The 18,912-nt window shown below is 36.6% G+C and overlaps 2 protein-coding genes across 7 annotated transcripts in view; one reads left to right on the top strand and one right to left on the bottom strand.

Annotated features, from left to right (window-relative positions):
• CASD1 (CAS1 domain containing 1) overlaps nucleotides 1–4,445 on the top strand; it is a 28,435-nt gene extending 23,990 nt beyond the window's left edge. The window contains exons 16-18 of the mRNA XM_027749102.2: nucleotides 123–200; nucleotides 1,161–1,253; nucleotides 2,106–4,445. Of these exons, the coding sequence (XP_027604903.1) occupies nucleotides 123–200; nucleotides 1,161–1,253; nucleotides 2,106–2,372 (438 nt within the window). The 3' untranslated portion in view covers nucleotides 2,373–4,445. The remainder of the gene's footprint in view (nucleotides 1–122; nucleotides 201–1,160; nucleotides 1,254–2,105) is intronic.
• Nucleotides 4,446–5,213: 768 nt separating this feature from the next.
• SGCE (sarcoglycan epsilon) overlaps nucleotides 5,214–18,912 on the bottom strand; it is a 33,524-nt gene continuing 19,825 nt past the window's right edge. For 2 of the 6 annotated variants that reach the window (XM_039388614.1, XM_027749109.2), the window contains 6 exons: nucleotides 17,433–17,595; nucleotides 13,935–14,146; nucleotides 12,248–12,436; nucleotides 10,605–10,648; nucleotides 9,731–9,765; nucleotides 5,214–8,008 (listed from right to left, as the gene is read on the bottom strand). In XM_039388614.1, coding sequence (XP_039244548.1) covers nucleotides 7,958–8,008; nucleotides 9,731–9,765; nucleotides 10,605–10,648; nucleotides 12,248–12,436; nucleotides 13,935–14,146; nucleotides 17,433–17,595 — 694 coding nt within the window. In that variant the 3' untranslated portion in view covers nucleotides 5,214–7,957. Of the gene's footprint in view, nucleotides 8,009–9,730; nucleotides 9,766–10,604; nucleotides 10,649–12,247; nucleotides 12,437–13,149; nucleotides 13,177–13,934; nucleotides 14,147–17,432; nucleotides 17,596–18,912 lie in introns of all 6 variants that reach the window. The other 4 variants (XM_027749103.2, XM_027749106.2, XM_027749105.2 and 1 more) reach the window with 4 other exon arrangements.

The following is an 18,912-nucleotide window of genomic DNA, read 5'->3' as shown; positions in this document are numbered from 1 at the left end:
TGTCTCACATCTTAGTGAACAATACACCACTAAAGCAACTCAAAATACCATACTCTTGTTTCATTTTTAAATGTTACATACAATTGCTACACAGACTGATTTTTTTTTTTTATATCATTTAGACCTACTCTATTTGGGCTAGTAGCTGTAAAAACAAGACAGAGTGCAATGAGCTACATCCTTCTGTTTCTGTGGTGCAGGTAATTTTAATTATAGTCCTTTTCATTACAGTCATAGAATCTAGTCTGTTCTTATTTGGTCTTGTTTTTAAATTGTTTTTAAATATATTTGTGCCTTAGCGTGGAATGTCAGATATTGCACTTCATTCTCATGTCTGAAAGTGAAAAAGGGTTTAATGACATTGCTCAGTTTTTCATTGCCTTTAAGCACTGAAATTGGACACTGTGACTGTGTTTTTGATTAACCTGGATGTCCCTAGCGTAGGTTTCATATGCACCGTTTCAGTCCACACCCAACTTTTGACTATTTGAGTAGCAGTAGAAAAGAAGGCAGCTGTAGGAAAGCACGAATGTTTGTGAGGTATTACTGTAGGAAGCAACCTATGTCACTTTTAGGCATAGAAGAGGTGAGCCACAGGGGCGTGCATGTGGTTTTTTTAAATTTAGATTTTCCTCTTGCTTTGTCCCCTGCTCACTAAGCACCAGGTGTCTGATTCTGTGCCCTCTGTTTCTTTTTCTTAGTAGTTTGTCCTGCTCTCTTGAAAGGCAGCATGCATGACTTAATTTTTTAATATTAATTTGTCCATCCTGACACCCTGTCTTTAAAAATTGAGGGTTAATTCAGATTTGTGGCCACTTTTATTTTAGGCTGGCATGGTGTAACACGTTTTGTGGCCATGCCTAGTAACCGTATAGTAACAGCTGTCAACATCAAGGCCATGATTCTGCTGGAGATGTAAATGTGACCTGCTATGCTTTAAGAATGTGTGTAAGAGATTTTCAGTTTCAATGCCTACTTTGTTAAGTATAAACTGCTTGGATTTTTGTTTGGTTTAGATAGATATTAGATATTAAAAAAATTTTAATGCATGAAGCAGTTCACTTCAGGCAGTGAATATGAATAAACCTTTTATCTGTTTGTAATTGGCTTGTCATCCACAGTTGCTTTTTTTTGTTTTACTTTTTTTTTAAAAAAAAAAGATTTTAGCTTTCATCCTCATCAGGAACATTCCTGGATATGTCCGATCTGTGTATAGCTCGTTCTTTGCCTGGTTTGGCAAAATTTCTTTAGAGGTAAGTAGAATGACCAGAACTACAGTGAACTGAAACTTAGAAATGTAAGGATGTTTTATCTAAATCTTCATATAACACATAGTGAAAACATTTATTGGTTTACTCAATACCATGCTGTGGTGTTTGACCTCTTTTAGCATTATAGCTTCTGTTACACTTAAAAATCACAACTGAAATAGCAGTCTCACATTAGCAAGTTAATTCTTGTGCTATTTTGGGGGACAGAGTGATTTAAGGTTGTGAGGGTGGGGATTTAATGCTGGAGTATGCTGTGAGATGTATGGAGTTGGAAGATAAAAATTTAAGCCAGTTGAAGAATCAGCATGAATTATACTTACTAGTGTAAGTAGACTTATAAATGTGTTTGCCCTAGAAAGCTTTTTGTGAATAATTAACAAATGTAACTTTACAAACAATGTATATGTATATGTAGTACATGATTTTGTGGGGGTTTTTTAAAGGATCACATTCCATTCTTCCAATTTCTGATGAATTTTAGGTGCTGGTCAACTGCAGGGATCTGTGCATTCATCAGTTGAAGCATTATCTCTTATTTCTAGGCTTGTTAGTTCAGACCCTCACCAGAGAGACTAACTGAGCAGAGGTGGATTCTTCCTCTGCTCTGACAGAATGTATCCCATGCTCCTCGGAGCCTTATTTGGTTAAGGGCCAAGCAAACCCATTTCACTGTGTGTTCTTACAAGCTCATAGTTTTGTCTTATAGTGAAGACGTGGAATGCAACTTCTGATTTAAACAGAAGTATGTCAGTTGATGCAACAGTAATAATTATATGGCTTTAGGTAAGTAAAAATATTTATAAATATTATTAAACACCTTCTTTTTTCTTTCAGCTTTTCATTTGCCAATACCATATTTGGCTGGCAGCAGACACAAAGGGGATCTTGGTGCTCATTCCTGGATATCCAATGTTTAATGTTCTTGTCAGCACTTTTATATTTGTGTGTGTGGCACATGAAATTTCTCAGATCACTAATGACCTAGCACAGATTGTGGTTCCTAAAGATAACTCAACTCTGCTGAAAAGGTTGCTATGCATAGCTGGATTTTTTTCTGGACTACACCTCTTCTCAGCAATTCAAGATCAGTCAAGGCATTAACTTGGAGACTTTCTTCAGGTTTACTGTTTGTGTGCCTGAACAAAAATTCTCAACTGGAGGTACAAGAAGACATTTAAATTAAGCGTGTGGAAAATGTATATAGCGCAAATGTACATATTTTGTGTGGAAATAGCCTTCTCAAATAATCTGAGAAACAAGTGTGCACTGTACAGAATTGCATGTGAAAATGAGTCTTTTCTACTGGATGTATGTTTCTGTTTACATATCTGTTTAAACGTGACACGAAGAAGTGAGGTGGTTTAGCAGCATCATGGGCGTCTCACGGGACTGAGCCGGCACTGCGGGAGCCGAGTGGAGAGCGGGTGTTACACGTCGCACGTGCCGCCATCATTCCCAGCAGGAACAAAACTGAGCAAACCTGTGATCCTTCGGAATGGCCCCTTCTGGCTGATGTGAAACCAGGGCATTTTTCTGAACAAAAGGGTAATTTTTTGTTTAGGAATCAGTATTTCGGGTGGAAATAGTACATATTATATGCAACCCTTTATAAATGGAAATAAAAAGTAATCATCAGTTGAGTGATTGAAGATTATATACAAGTTTACGTAATATTTTATGGGAGTTTTTTTTAGAAATTTAAGATGTTTTCACAAATATGGTGAATTCTGAGATTAAATTTTTTTATAAAGAAAGTTTGATTTTTTTTTTCCCCCTAAAATTGATAATCCATAAGTTTTACACTAATTCATCTAATTGTGTGTAATTCCCTGTACAACCCCCATGAACAAACAGATGAATAATTTTCAGAGACTGAGTTCAAGATGGAGAATTTTTGGAATACCTTTTCAAATGAAATCACATCATATCCACTCCATCAGATCTTAAGGAAATTGGAGAACAGGGAGATGGTGATCACTGAAGCTTTCACTGAGTTTGTAGGTGACCTTGAACTAGGTCTCATTAGGGAACTGGTGCCATATTCTATCCAGTAATAATATTTTCATTTAAAAGGATGCAAGTCAAGGACGCAAGCCACTCTGTTGGTATGAGGAGAAGGTACTGAGTGGTCATCTTTGTTCCATGCAGATGGTTGAATCTCAGAATTACAAGTGAAATGAGATTGCAGCTGTTTGGAGGAACCTTTTTTCCCATCCTTCTTAGCAGTGCTCATCTTTCTTATTAACTCTTTCCTTTAGAAAAAAACCCTAAAATTAAAAGAAATAGTCCTTCAGTGTGGCAGTGACATGCTGTTGTTTACATTCTACTTATCAGTGAAGTTATGGACATTTCTTCCTGTTTGTGGGTTTGATTCAAGTAATAGTTTGACCTTTAGTTGCTTTTTCATTTTATTCTTCTCCTGATTATTTGTTAGCAGTCAAAAAACATGAGCACAGTATTATCTTCCAAGCATGTGTGCAATTATGTATGATTATAAACAACATGAGTCCTAATTTGTACCATATTTACCATCCCATGCATGTTCTTGATCTTATTCCAGGTAAAACATTGAATTCAAACTTGCAGCCATGAACGAGTGCAAAAGAAAATTTGTGAGAATGGCTTCAACTTTTTTTTTTTTTTTGGTGGAGAACAGTTTTCTTTTAAAACTTGTTTTAACAGTTTTCATCATAAAAACACTAAAAAATCAATCATTCACTTGCCCCAAATTCAGCAGTTTTACTAAGCCTGCCAGCTATTTTAAAGCTATTGGAAAGATACTCAGCTGTTTGTTCTGTGTGTGCATTACTCCTGATGTTTGGGAAGTTAAACCTCCTCAAAAAATACCTATGAGTGACTGAAGGAAAGGGTGTAGGTGAACACCGTAGACAGGGATAGCATGCATAACCTTCATCTATGCCAGTATTTTGAGCAACAGGAACTGTGAGTTTGAGGGATAACTTTTGTTTTGTTCTTCACAACTTAAGTATTGTAGATATAATTCTATTTATCTGTTGTACAGACTTGGTTAAAAGATTTATTTTTAATGTTTGAAATAATGCACTTGTTTACTATTACTGTATGTGGGATAAATATATTTTCTTTTCAGGTTATGTAAAAATATGAAGTAATTTAAACATTAAATAAATGTGCTGTGGATGCTTATTTTTGTAATGGGAGCAGCATCAATTAAGTAAAAACTTTTTATTGCTTGACTCGAGCTGCGCTTCGGTTCACTGTTCAGCCTGCCTGGAATCACGGTTTAGTATTGCAGTTTGTCCAGAGCTCTGCACTTCTGGATACCGTTCCTTCGAGGTATTCACTGTATCACAAATTATGTCTGATGCAACGCAGGAAGAAAGATTCTTCTGCAGTAAATGGCACTGTCCCTGCTCTGATGAAATTACAGTTCCAGTAGCCAAAACCACCCTGGAGCTCAGGTGTCCTCAGCAGAATTCTGCAGTGGAGGCGTAGAATACTTTTCTGCCCAGGTTAGAAGGCAGGAACTCCGAGGCACAGCTCTGCAGGAAAGGACAGGAACTGACTTGGGTTTTCTTTGGTCTGGCAACATCAAGAAACCAAACCCATCTTTAAGATTCGTTTGGGTTAAGGAATTTAGCTTCTAACTGAGCTACTTAAATCCCATACTAAATAGAAGGGGCTCCTTGAGCAAAGGACTCAGTGGTGGTTCCTATCCCCAGAGCTCCGTGTATAATCAGGGAGATAGTATCAACACAGGCACCTGAACTAAGTGCTGCAAACACTCTCCATCCTCTCTAGTCGTGACACCTGCTTAGGCATCGCCCCCAGCTAAAACAAACCCTGCACCATCAGCTCCACCCCAGTTCTCAGACACCGACCATCCAGTATTGTTTCAGTAATGTTAACAGCTGTAACACAGTGTTCTTTGGGCATCATTTTGTAAATTAACCAGGCAACAACTTCACTCCTTCATGTTTTCCTATTTATTAGATTTTACATTTCAGATATGTACAAAGACAGCGGCAGGGCTTTCTATTTAATTTGATTGCAACTTAATCAATATAATATCAGTTCATACTGCCATCATAGGTTAAAAGAGGCTGTGAATTTACTGTCTTAATTAATTCTTTAGCCATTAAGTGTCTTTAACCAGCTTTATAAATCTATGCTTTCAGAATAATTGTTTTAATAAGTAAAAATAAATAATTTGTTATTAAACTTACCTCAGATAAATGAAGCTTTCAGTCATAAAATAGGTCAGGTATGCTTAATACCTGAGTCACCTACATCATCAGATTTTTTTCAAAATAGGTGGAACCTCCACTGCTACAAACTAATTTTTTATGCATGTACATAACAGCGTGAGACATTTCCTTAAATATATTGGCACTGTTACATTAATACAAATAAGGTGGGAGCAGCTCAACTGGTAGTTCATTGATTGTCATGTCATCCTCAAGTTACCAGAAATTGTTATGATCCAAACCCAATACTATTTACAAAGTTCAGTCTTAGGTTGCATTAAAAACCATTATTTAAAATCCATTCCATTCATTTCAGTTTCAAAACACTGGCAGCTCATACCTTTGAAAACAGTAGTATAAACTAACAGAAACCAAATGCTGATTGTATTCAATTTTTTTTTCACAGCTTGAGTAAAAGATGTAAATGTCTAATTTACTATAAGCCTCAGTGGGCAGTTTTGTGATTCACTTTTCCCTGCTAACCATGCAAGCTGCTGGAAAGGGGGGGAGGGCATGTCTCTGAGGAAGCTGATTGACTGGGGAAGTCTTCCCTGGTGCCTTTTGGATGAGTTAGCAAGGTGTGATGGATGTCACTTTGAAAGTGAGTAGGAATGGCTCTTTATTCCAACTGTTTCAGAAACTGCCTTAATTTTTCAACTTTAATGCCTGTAGCTTGAGCTACCTCTCCTGGTCTAACAACCACCAGCGAGATTCCTATGGAATTCCTATGCATTTGCTCCCAAGTTCTGTGGGCTGTGCTGAGCATTCAGGGCAGCTTTGCAAACTGACATTGGAGGTTTGACAATACACAAGTATGTACTATGTCCTGAGCACTGATTATATACTTTGCTGCAAGAGTTATCATACTTGTTGCACAAAATTTGTCTAAAAAGCAGCTCAGGACTTGTTCTAACTATCTGCTGAGATGCTGCATTCAGGTTCGAGCCTATAAACACGTTTGCTTAAAAATTAAAATAAGTTTTTGTTTTGACAGAACAGGGTCATAACTGTAAAAAGAAAAAAAAAGCAAAACCAAAAGTGACTACCTTGGTCTTTTTACAAATTCTAATAACCTCATTTTACAAATTCCTTTTATCCTCAGTCTTAAATTCCAGAATTACTCAAATTTCTCTTAGCAGAGACCCCACAAACCTCAGCTAAGGAAATGTAGTCAGCATTTAGTAATTTTAAAGCAGACGCAGTTTTCTGCTTACAATGCAATGTCCTGATGAGCATACAGCTTCTGAAAGAGAAAATATTACAGAAAAAAAGACAAAGCGTAAGTGTCAGCTTAAAACAATACAATGCTTTGAGGTAAAACCCCAAGAAATGTTGGTGTGAGCTGTTACAGCTGCAGACCCTGAAGTCCTGTGTTATGCTGTATTTGAAGATTTAAAGAAGCATCAGAAACTCATTTAAAATCTTGTGAAAAGTGTCAGGAGATAAATTATCACTGTCTATTGAAAGATATGGAAACCTCAGTACAGATCCTTTTAACAAAGTCCATATTTTTAAGCTTTCAGCTGCAGGGACAAATGCCTCTCAAAGTAACCACCTCCCAGGAAAGTATGTCTTAAATCAACTCCTTTTTATGGTTGATTAGATAGCTTGTTCTCCCACAACTCTTTGTACTCCAAAAAGAACAAAGAACGTGGAGGATACAAAAAAATTACCTGCATTGCAAACATCACAAAAAATTTTAAAGATTTTTTTTGAAGAGTTAGTCCAAGTATACAGTAACAAAATTAACCATTTTTTATTTGCACACATTAATTTCTGCCTACAGTAGTTTGCAACAGTTTCTTGTAAGATAATCAGATGAATGAATGGACAGATTTTAAATGTTTTATTGCTTACAAGTTTTCAAATATGGTAAATATCTCGTAAAAGAACAGAAATCCAATTTTCATCAGGAGTAGTTTTAGTTATTTTGTTTGAGATTTTATTTCTGGGGTTTTTTTCCAAAAATAATTTTTCTCATTATCTTTGATATTCTCTAAAAAATTAATGCCTAAAAATGTGAAGTACTATTTCTGAGCCTCATCTTATTGCACAAGTTTTTGTGCTTATATACTACTGCTTTTCCTGTGCAAATATAAGGCAATTTTATCATCCCATTAAACACTCTGAAATCCTTTGAAGTTTTGATTTCCCTGTTAAAACTTTCAGGAGAGATCACAAGACAGAATAAAGCTTGATATTTATTAATACATATAGATATATATATAGATATGAAAGATTATTATCTGAATGTAACAAATATAAAAAGTTATCAGTGTTTACAAATTGTCAAAAATGTCCAAAGTACAAAAGGATACAGTACATTAGTTATATGGAAGTGATTGTACTCTCTGGCACTGAAAGCATCGTAATACTGTGGGCATGCACAATATACACCAGAAAAACTCATGCATCAACCAGAACAAATAAGGAAGTAAGACAATTTGCTGCCTTCTCTGATTACAAATTCATTGCTTCTGTTAGTTTTCTTTCCTCAGGAATACCATTTACCTGCAAATAGATGAGAATCTTTATAATCCATCAGTGGCACATGATGCTTCAACAATATTGAACTGTCAATTGAGAGCACAGCACATAAATAGTATTTATGAGTCCCTTATCAACAACCACATTGGAGAAACACTGCAAGTACAACCTGGACCAAGAGACGACATACACATGACAGAGCTTTGCTTGCTTTCTTCTGGGAAGGGAGAACACTGGGAAAAGGTTGTTTAACTGGGAGTTTATCTTTCTGTTTGGGATCTAACAGGCCTCATAGTCAGACTGAAGCACAAACCAGAAAAGGCAGTACACGGTGTACATGCAATATTTAGTCTTTTGCATTATACCCTATAAACTTTCTCATCTAAACACCTTAAACAGTCCTCATGAATTCCGACTATTGACAGAGAGACAACTACAAAACTTAATGTATCTTTTCATATTGGAGACCAGTAGCAATTTTCATCAGTGTAATATAAATGTTAGATGTGAGTGGTCACCTTTCACACAATTCTTTCCCAGTTAGTTTCTAACCTTGTGAAATAGCCAAGCATTATGTCACCTACTAACTCTGCCTTTTTAGTTAAGGTTAAAATAAAACCATTTCTTATTGGGGATTCAAATAGTTCCTGAAAAGGACAGTGGTTATTAGCCATGGTCTGCTCTTCAAATTACTAAATATGGCCAACTGAAGATTTAAAATAGAAATTTCTTATTCATAGTAATCACTGATAGTATGTTAACAATCCTGAATATATTACTGGGAATTTGAATTTTCTGTACAAAAGGAAGAAAATTTATCAATGAAAATCTAGGTTTTTTTGACCTCAGGTGTTTTATTTCTGTAAATTTCTTACTTGAACAGATGAATAAAATTGATTGCTAAGTTTGTACTCATGCTACGAAAAAAACTTAGTAGTAGCTGAATTTTGTTTTAAATTATAACTTTCTAAAAATCTAACCTTCTGACAACAGGAGTCATAGATACCCTGAAGATACCACAGAAGATAAACTGAAGAGGCACATGCCATCATGTCATGGAAGTGCTTGCAGGTTCACCTGCACATCTGAGTTACAAAGCTTATTATAAACTAAGTCATTATAAACTAAGAGGAGAGGAGGAAACACTGTCTGTCCCAAAAACATTCCAACACCTGCCCCTCCCCACCTCGGATTTCTGAGAGCTTGTCACAAGCAGTGTCTGTGATGAATATGAAAGAACAGTTGTATTCTACAAAAATTATGTGCTACAGAAAATATAGACACAGGAGGATTTTTAAGATCTATTTTTAGGCAGTTTTTCAGTGCGACTCACAAGTGCCAAACCCATGCTAGCTTGTATTTCATACCTTTTCAAAAATTCCTCTCTGCTGTCACCATACAGCACTACCAGCTGATTTTGCATCTTTTTTTACTGCAAGACACACTGGAATTCTTGTAACAAAACAGTCATAGCAGAAGAGTAGCACTGTGTGACATTTTTATTCTGCCTTCTAAATGTCTGCAGTAGTCAGTGTGAAGAGCTGTGCTAAATGTCAACCCAAACCAGTGCTGGAGGCTTTGGATCAAGGCTTTGACTGCCAGGGTCATCAGCCATTTCCAGCATATGTGCAATAAAGCACACAAATAGCAAAGCTAGCAGAACTACAGTCAGGCTTTTTATAACTGCTTTTAATTTCCAGATAACAACACAACCCGCATGGGCAAAAAAATCTATTATATACTTGCCTCAAATCTTTGAAATGTTGTCATACGAAATTCTCCTTTAATCCCCGAAAGCAGTAATGAAGAAGAAGGATTTTCAATGAAAAGAAAGAGTTGCTTATGTAACTCCTAAGTTAAAAGAAATCTTCCACTTGGAGCTGTAGTTCCCATATTATGTTCAATACATATGTATCTCTCTAGTGTTTTGCTTAAATACCTCTTTGAATATTTAAAAATTGTGCTTTGGCCTCTATCTGTTCCCTGTGTGATTCTTACCCCCTTTCACATGGCTCTATGGCTATAGCTTTTTCTCAAACCTTGAGGTGGCAAGTGGAGAGACCAGTCAAGCCTTAGTCTGACAGGGCATTCCTGACCTCCATCAGTGCATGAGCATTTGTGAAAAGATACAAAAGTGATGACTAAGACAGGGGAAACCTGAAGCATGCATATGTGCCTCACCACAGATTCCCCAGTATCGACCCTTTATGTCTAATAACAGCAATTAAAGAACTCCTTCAGAGCTTAACTAGTACTGGTGGGAATTAAAAATCTGGGTTTCCTACCGAGTGTCAGAGAATCCCAACCATGTAACTACATTTGGGAATCTGGCTGTAGCTTCATGTTGTAACAGAAAATTATTTATACGAGGTTTCTAACTCAGCTGTACCCAATTCCAGGGTCTCATGCAGAGTCCTAATGTAGCATTTCGCCCACCTGTTCAGTCATTCCCATCCCACAATTTTCAATGCTGTATCAAAAAAAAAAAATTGGAATGACAATGCTGTAATACTTTACTATATTTGAGAATTATTTCCACTGTCTATAGACTGTATACATTTTGACTAGTGATTCCTCCACACTAGTCACTTAATAGTTACAGTATTCTCTGAGTACTGACCTGCACACTGCTGCTGTGGAATCTGAGTCTGATGTGGCAGGTTCCTATAAAAAAACATTTAATATCTTTAATGCTTCCATACAAAGTCTGAACTGTCTTATGATGAAAGCTGAGTATTTACACTTCATTTTTTTTGCTTATGAAGCAATAATCTATTTTCAGTATGCAAATACAGTTGTCCAAAGGTTAGCCAAGTCCATGAAACAAAGAAAACTAGTGCTAAAGTAGTTCCTATTATTTCACTTATCAGCTAGGTTCAAAGGCTCAGACTTGGTGAAATGCCAGAGGTAACAAGAGTCACCATGGGTTTCTGATGTTAAGCAAAGTTTGGTTTCTGTAAGCGATGGGTACAGCAAAGGTGACAGCATTTGCCACTTAGTTATCGACACTGGAATGAATGAACAGTCAGCCAGTTTTATGGGTTGGACCAGTTCACTTATCAAGGCAAAGTTACATTTTTGTGCCCTGCTTCAGTGTCTGTTTTCACAGTTACCATATATTAAGGTGTTTTTACAGAAAGGAATTAAGGGTTGGAATATAGGTGAAGCAGATAAATACTTTATGTACAACTCAAGAAAGCCTTTGGTACAAGATTTGGCACCCCAGTCATAAAAAACTGCTATTCTGAATAAAGAAGCCCTAAAAGACAGGGCAGAGCACTTTGATGCAGTTGTACAAGGAATAATTTATACAGCTGTACTTCCTGGAGACTTTAGCTTTGGGACAGGGAGAAGAAAACACGGAACTACATTATGAAGGGAATTCAGGACAAGCATGTGTAAATTAGGGCCTAGTTAGTGCTGCCACTGGACCACTGGGACCATGCAGGCCTGCCAGCAGAGGAGCTACCAGCTCGAGATGGTGTTGTAGAGATGGCATTGAAAAATGCCAACCACTTCTGAGACCACTGCCTCAGATCTGCTCAGCCCCAGGCACCTCAAGCAAATCTTACCAGAAATGCCTTTTTGCTACAGCACTATGGACTTGTCTAAACTAGAATGTGTGCAAAGCACTGTGTGGGTTTGTCTTAGTAGCTTCATTAAGTTACTGGTAAATGAACTCTAAAGAACAGGAATGAGTATTTTTCTGGTTTCTGTCTTGGAGAGAGGGTGGCAACAATGGAAACGGGTGAGAGCTCTAAGTGTTTTCCTTGACGGGTCTGTATTTTTTATCTGTGTAATGGAATATGTTCTTCTGTTCAACATGAACATTTCAAACATAAACCATGTGTGACAGGTACATGACTAACCATTTACAAAGTCTGGATTTCCTGGTATGAAACTACCACCAACCTGGTGGTAGTTTTATACCAGAACTCCAAAGACATTGGTTGAGAGACAGGGTGTCTAAAATAGAACAGTTTTAATTGATTCCTCTATCAAAAGTAGTTTTTCTCCAAAATATTCACACATCTAACTGTTCCATGCAAAGCCTCTTGGTAAGCTTTCAGACTGAAAGCCAGCCATCTAATTTTATAACAGAAGGCCTTTCTTGCTGCTGGAAATGCAGACATCAGAGCAATCCTGAACTGAGAGTCAGTACTGAAACCTCCATAAGAAACACATTTCCGAAGGCATGCACCGGAATCTACAGTTAAAATGTGCAACACAGTGAGCATTAAGAAATAAAATCTAAACACTTACTGCTGTGTTTGCATCAGTGGCATGCTGGTATTGTCGTAGCTGTCCGTGTGAAGGGGCGGGACAATTTCCCCAGTCACAGGGTGAAACACGGGAAGCGTTGAAAGAGGCCACGCGATCTCTCTGTTTTTAGACATGTCACGAAGCTCTTTGGTTGATTTCTGTATAGCACTGTGGTGGACCAACTGGATGCTATGTCAAAAGGAAATAAAATAGTGAATACATATTTTAAGTGCTCTACCAAAATGGATAGATTTTTACAATTATTATTATTCTTAAAAATATAAGGACTTTGACGCATGCTACAGACTCTACAGTGCAGCAATTACTGTACCTTTACATAGTTAAATTAATAAATATTGCCTTTATTTAATTTTTAAGGCAGTAATTATTCTATTAGATTTTTTCTGCCTGAATAGATATTTCTCATAGGATCCAAGACTGTGCAATTTATGGCTAATGTTCCATTTATTTGCTGCAGTTAAAATAAAAGCTTTGGTTAACTCCTGATTCTTGTGGTAGATTCATAAAAGCTCATAAATTAATTTTAAAACACTCCATAGTATAGACCCTGGATACCTTCCAGGATACTTCTTCTCCTGGTCACTGCCTTTAAGAGACAGGCTGGTAAGTCCAATAACCAGGAGTATAAATGGCATATTAACATATTTATTCTAACAACACTATTTTATTTTGAATTATGAGTCGTTAATTTCAAACCCTTTTTATTCTGGTCTTCTATCCTTGCCAGGACTCTGATTTAAAAGCAGCTTTCACATTTATGAATTAAACCATGGTTTAGAGAGAATGAAAGAAGATTATGACACACATGTATGAAGCATGACGAGCTACTGAGAATGAAAATTAAATGGTAAAAGAAAAATAACAGGAAAGAAGACACTTACTCTGGTGTTTGCATGTTTCTCTTTTCCCTAAAAACAAAACAAAATTTATGAATTAAATAATAGCATTGATAGTTGGAACATTAAATCTATCTGATGATGAAAATAGTACATGATGTAGGAATGCTGACAAGGTTATTGCTAAACGCAACTTGGCAGCATTTGCAACGGGGTTTATGAAGAGGCCTTGATGAACGGACATAGAGAGATGTGATAATGGTGACAGACATACACACACAGACACACACACAGAGGGAAATGAAAATGCAGGTTAAAGAACAAGCTTCTGGCTAAAATAAATTCTGTGACAAAATGAAATTGTAGTTTGTGTAAGAAATGGCAGGAATCACGTTACTTGCTGCTTTCCTTTTATGTGTTTTTCTTTTATAGTATGTCTAAATTCAGTTATTCTCAACCAGGTTTATGTTATGAAGGTTAGCATTTTAGAAATTACTTAACATCCTCCTGAACCAATGATCTTTTATTAGTATTTTATTTGCTGGGGGCATTTTGGAGAGCTGTGCACATGTGGAGATTTTGGGGAGTTTTGTGCATATGTTGAGCATTTTAAACCCTTCCGCTAGAACAACTAAAGGCCCTATGTCCACTTGCTTGGAAATGAGTCCATGTGCTTAGGTGAGAAATAGTCCAGCATTTCAAGAAGATATCTTTTGGCCTGTTTTAAAGGTTTATAATGAACCAAATGGAATTATTCTAACGAATAGTCCTCTATGCGTTATAATCTTAGAAAAGTCTACAGTTACTTATTAGCGTGTTAAAGTACTCACACTCCTTCCCGTCGGCAGCACATGATATAGGCAAGGATTAGAAAAAGCACCAGTGCTATTGCCGAGGGCACTGCCAGTGTAATTAGGAAATCCGAGTAATAGTCTCTGCTTTTCAGTGTGTCAGAAGGTGGCTTGTATTCTCCACCATCAGGTAATATTCCCTCTCCACGAATCACTTCCTGAAAGGTGGAAACTTGTTTTGTATTGTCAACCTGATACCCAGGGGAAAAAAAAAAGAAGAAGAAAAAAAAAGATGATCAAATAACAAAGTAACAGAATGTAAAAACAGGCAGTATCTAACCAACGATAACATATAAAAGGATCCATATTACATGTTAGACAAATTCTATACAATTTTATCCAATCACTTTTTTTACTCAATAGAACCTTACATTTTATGAAAGCTTCTGATCAATGTGATAGTAATGTTATAATATGACTCTGTTTCATGCCTACCAGAGATACCATGGTTTTTACAGATTAATTTCAGGCATACGTCACACAAACAGTAGTTGAGTAAAAATTCAGTAAACATCCCTAGTGCAAACTAATTCTTTAGTACTGATTTCTTTTTGATGAATTAATCCATTTCTTACTAGTCTTCCTAAATAACAATACTGCCCTCTCTTGTATGAGTGTGGCAGAGATGAGAGTCACATACCTATGACTTTCTTCCTCCTCCTTAGCCTTCAGTGCTTTCCATCCAGTGCTCAAAAAAGCAAGAGGCATCAACTGAGCTGCTGAGGGCTGAGCAGCTCATTGCCTGCCCCACACACCCAGTGCAGGAGGCACCACAACAGGAGATGTGCATTTAGTTGATCAGTCGGAGTTTCAAGGGGTTTTTTTTTAATTCAACTAACCTTCAGAAGGCTGCATTCCTGGTCACAAGTAATTTTGTTTTTATATTTTTTTATGTCTATACCTAATGTTCCTCAAAATACAACCTTGTTTTGCTACTGAATTTCCTATTGCATTTGACTGCCTTTCCCAGATGACTTTTTAACTTTCTGCCTCTGTTTTCTTGTTATCTTTAGTTAGATATTAAATTTTATCAGTGTTGGCTTAAGACTCTCTTCAGATCATTAATAAAAATCAAATATATTTGCATACATGGTTGAACTTTTGTCTGACTGTTCATTGAGAAATCTTGCAACTTATGGTCATTTCTTTATAATTTACACTTTAGGTAACAACTTATGCAATGGATGAACAGATTTTCATGGAATGCCAGAAATTTTGCTGAGCCTAAAATGCACACATATATGTATATTACTAGTGCAACACAGTTTGCAAAACAAAAATTAACTTATGTATTCTCCACTCATTAATTCCGCAGTACCTTTTAGGTACCCTGAGTTCCACCTGGCTGCTTAGCTGAATCTCAAACCCTAACAAATGCACAAAAAATATTGATGTACTTTTTATGTGACTGACAAAAGCCCACACACAAAGTGAGAATAAGCTATCAAAAAGCAGCATTAAGAAGAAGCATTTATTACCTTGTCCCTCTTTGCAGAATTTGGGACCCCCAAACTTGAATCCACTCTTTGATTTGGTGCTAACTGCCTATGTCACCTCATAAAAATGGGAAGAAGAGGTTATGATGGCTGTATTTTTAATCACTTATCTACGTTGTGATTATGGGAAATAGAGCTCAACTCCCTCCCAGCCCATGGCAGAGGAGAATTCCTGCCCCTTGGCTTGCCTTGTGAAAAGCAGACTGTGATTAGATAGAGAGAAGCTCGCCTCCCTTTTCCCTTTGATGAACCAGGTTACAGCAGCAATGCTGCTGGCAACAGTAAACACCCCTAAGACTGTTTAAATTCAGTTATTGTGGCAAGCCGCCAAAACAAATGTTGAATTCAAGAAGGTTGAGTTATAGGCTGCTGCAGAAAATTAGACTTCTCTGAGAGCCTGTTCCTGTTACACATCCCAAGGTGATCTCTACTTTTATCAAACCAGCATGGCAATGCTGCTTCATGATTACTTTATGAGCCACTGCTACTATCAGACCTTTTTTTCTGAAGTACTCCTAACCAGCCACTCTTCATTCTGCATGAACACTGCTGTGTGCACTATACCTCTGCTGCTCCTTTTAAAATTCACCCTGTTTCCTAAGGCTGTTTCTCCAACTTCTCAAGATCTTTCTGAATGCTATCTGGTCCTTCCATGCAGCTGCAGAGCCTTTCAGTTTCACGGAGACTGCAAATTTAATTTAATAAGCCCATTTCATCATCCAGCTATTAATGAAGAATAGCAAGGAATTATTGACAATTATTCTAGGATTATGGCTACCAGCCAGCTCTTCACTAGGTCCTAGCTTCACCTAGGCCACGTTCCTCAGCTTGTTTGTGAGACAGTATTAAAAAACCTTACCATAAAGGAATGACATCTGCTGCTGCACCTCTGTTCTACTTCTGTCTTGTAGGAGGAAACTGAAGACTTGACATAGTTTGTTCTTCACAAAGACTAGCTACCTTCTGCTGTTTTTCAGGTGCTGGTAAGTATTGCTGTGTACACTTGTGCCTTTTGCAATTTCTCAACAGAAGGCCAATAAAATGTAAATAACCTGGATATTCTTTTGAAAACAAGTATTTCTGAGTTTTCTAGCAGCTTTCCTAATTTATAGTGTATAGGAAGAAATGACTTGAAGTTATTCAATCAATTTTGTGTATGAATAACTTTTCTCATACTCAATATGTTTTTTCCACTATAAAAAGCATTTAATATCTCCCTTTCAGCTTCCTTCTCAGTAATGTGTGAAGCAGCTCAACAATTATCTAAATTTACTTTATGTACCTTCACCATCATTGTTCAAACTTTGCAACATTCTCTTCCAATACTGTATTATTTCTTGATTTTCCTTACTGGAACTAAAAAAAAAATAATCTTAAAAAGCCTCTTTAGGAGTTATACTCCTTCCATGGCAAATAGTCTACTGTTTGGTTATCATTTTTCTTGTGTTTGAGAAAAATGTTCCCATTTATTTTCATTTACTTCATCAACATTATTTTCTTTTCATTTCAAACATGAAATATGTTGTAGACAATTTCCAGAAACAGTTTTTTAACAGCATAAAAATGCTATTTAACTGGTCAGTGCTCTAGAATCAATATCTGAGAAAACATACATATATATAGACACACACTTTTTTTTAGGAAAGCAAGTGTAACTAGCAGTATTAGCATTCTAAATTAATGAACTACATGTACCCAAATAATTATCTCATTACTTTTAGTTCTGTAAGGCCTGGAGTTCTCTGGCCATTTATAGCATTCACTGCTAGTGAAAACAAATATGGTGGTTTCACTGGGGCTCACCCCTAAAAGAATTTAGCCAACATAGCAAAATCCTTTCACAACCTTAAGCGTGTCTGGTAGATGGAAAAAAAAGTCAGTCACAATAAAGTGCAACTGGCAAAGTTGTCTGGCCAGGCTGGCCAAACTCGCACCTGTACTTCTACAAACATCATTTTTATGCAATAATAAAATAACTCACCAGAGAGATTTTACACCAGTCAATATGAAATTGAGTACGAAATTTTTTATCACAGGTTATTACAGGCTCCATTTCTTGACTGCACCTCAGCTGATTTTGTGGGTTTTCCACTTCTCGTAAACAGGAAGAGAATGGAACATCTGCCCCAACCATCACATACACACTGCAGAAAAAGAGGAGTGACAGACCAGCAGGATGTCTCACAAATCCCCACAGCACAATTATATACTCTTCCAAACATTACTGCTGTTTACAGCAACATTCAGCTGTTCTTTAAAGACTGAAATTACTTTTAAAAATTATTTTTCTTCATAGTATACTTTATCTAAGCATACGAAAAACTGACTGAAATCAAAAGGATTTTTCTAGCTGCACATTACAACATACTCTGTTTTCCCCCATAATGTAAATATTTGCTTACCAGCAGAAGTGTCAATTTCCATGCAGTCACAGAGCTCCAGGTGTAGTTTCCTCATATAAGTAAATCAGTACTACTTTTGAAAATTGGATTAAAATAGTGTCATTTTATCTTAAGGAAATCTTTAGTCTTGTTCATCATAGTATTTTTGAAGAGTTTCCTCCCATGTTTTCAAACTAAATTCACGATGACTAGTTATTTCTAAACCTAATACTAATATGAATCTGCCAAATCCCCAGCTCTTCCTAAAAGATTCCATACTGTAGCTATGCTCTGCCAACAAAATTTCCTTCAGAATACTGAAAGCTGAATGTAAACTTAATAATTCATTTAGCATTACCATACATAAAATAAGAGCTACTACACTAATTGTCATATTTAGATATATAGAATTCTGCTGGAAAATACAGTCTGCTGCACTGGATAATAATGTACCAATGGACCCTGAAACAGAAATTAGGTCCTGGTTGCCACTTGGTATATCAGGCATTATCTAACTAAATATTTGAAGTGTAGCCACTTGTATTAAGTGGTTCTGCTATTACTCTGGCTAATACAGAAATGACTTGCCTCCTTTAAATGTGCTCAAAACCTCCAGATACACAAAAAGGCTCTGAAACAAGATTTTCTGCACCCATCTCAAATTTTGAACCGTCAGCCCTTTCTCAGATATTATTTGACACCAAAATATCTAAATTGTCTAAAAATAAATAGGCATCTTTATTTTCACCCTGGAAAAGCCCTATCACAATCAGACTTTGAAAAGACTGAATCCTTATTAGTTTCCAAGAGAAGTACAGTATTTCAGAACAGAATTTATGGTTATGAATCAGAACTGGAAATAGTGCATTCCTGAAGTTTACACTAAGTGACCTGAGCTCCCCAGATACCTCAGGTTATGACTTTCAGAAGAAAGTCCACAGTGCTCCTGAATCACATAACTAACTAAGTGAGTACAGCTAGAAATTACACTGTTATATGCTAAATGCTTTTAGAAATTTAAGTGTCCCTGTAACCTATGCTTTATCACACCTTGCTTCAAAATTCTGAGTTTCATGAATT

Source organism: Pipra filicauda, unplaced genomic scaffold, assembly GCF_003945595.2.
Source record: "Pipra filicauda isolate LSUMZ 115617 unplaced genomic scaffold, ASM394559v2 scaffold66_size7647185_pilon, whole genome shotgun sequence".
Classification (NCBI taxonomy): domain Eukaryota; kingdom Metazoa; phylum Chordata; class Aves; order Passeriformes; family Pipridae; genus Pipra; species Pipra filicauda.
The sequence above is the reverse complement of the archived record's forward strand: the minus strand, read 5'-3'. Positions and strand labels throughout refer to the sequence as shown.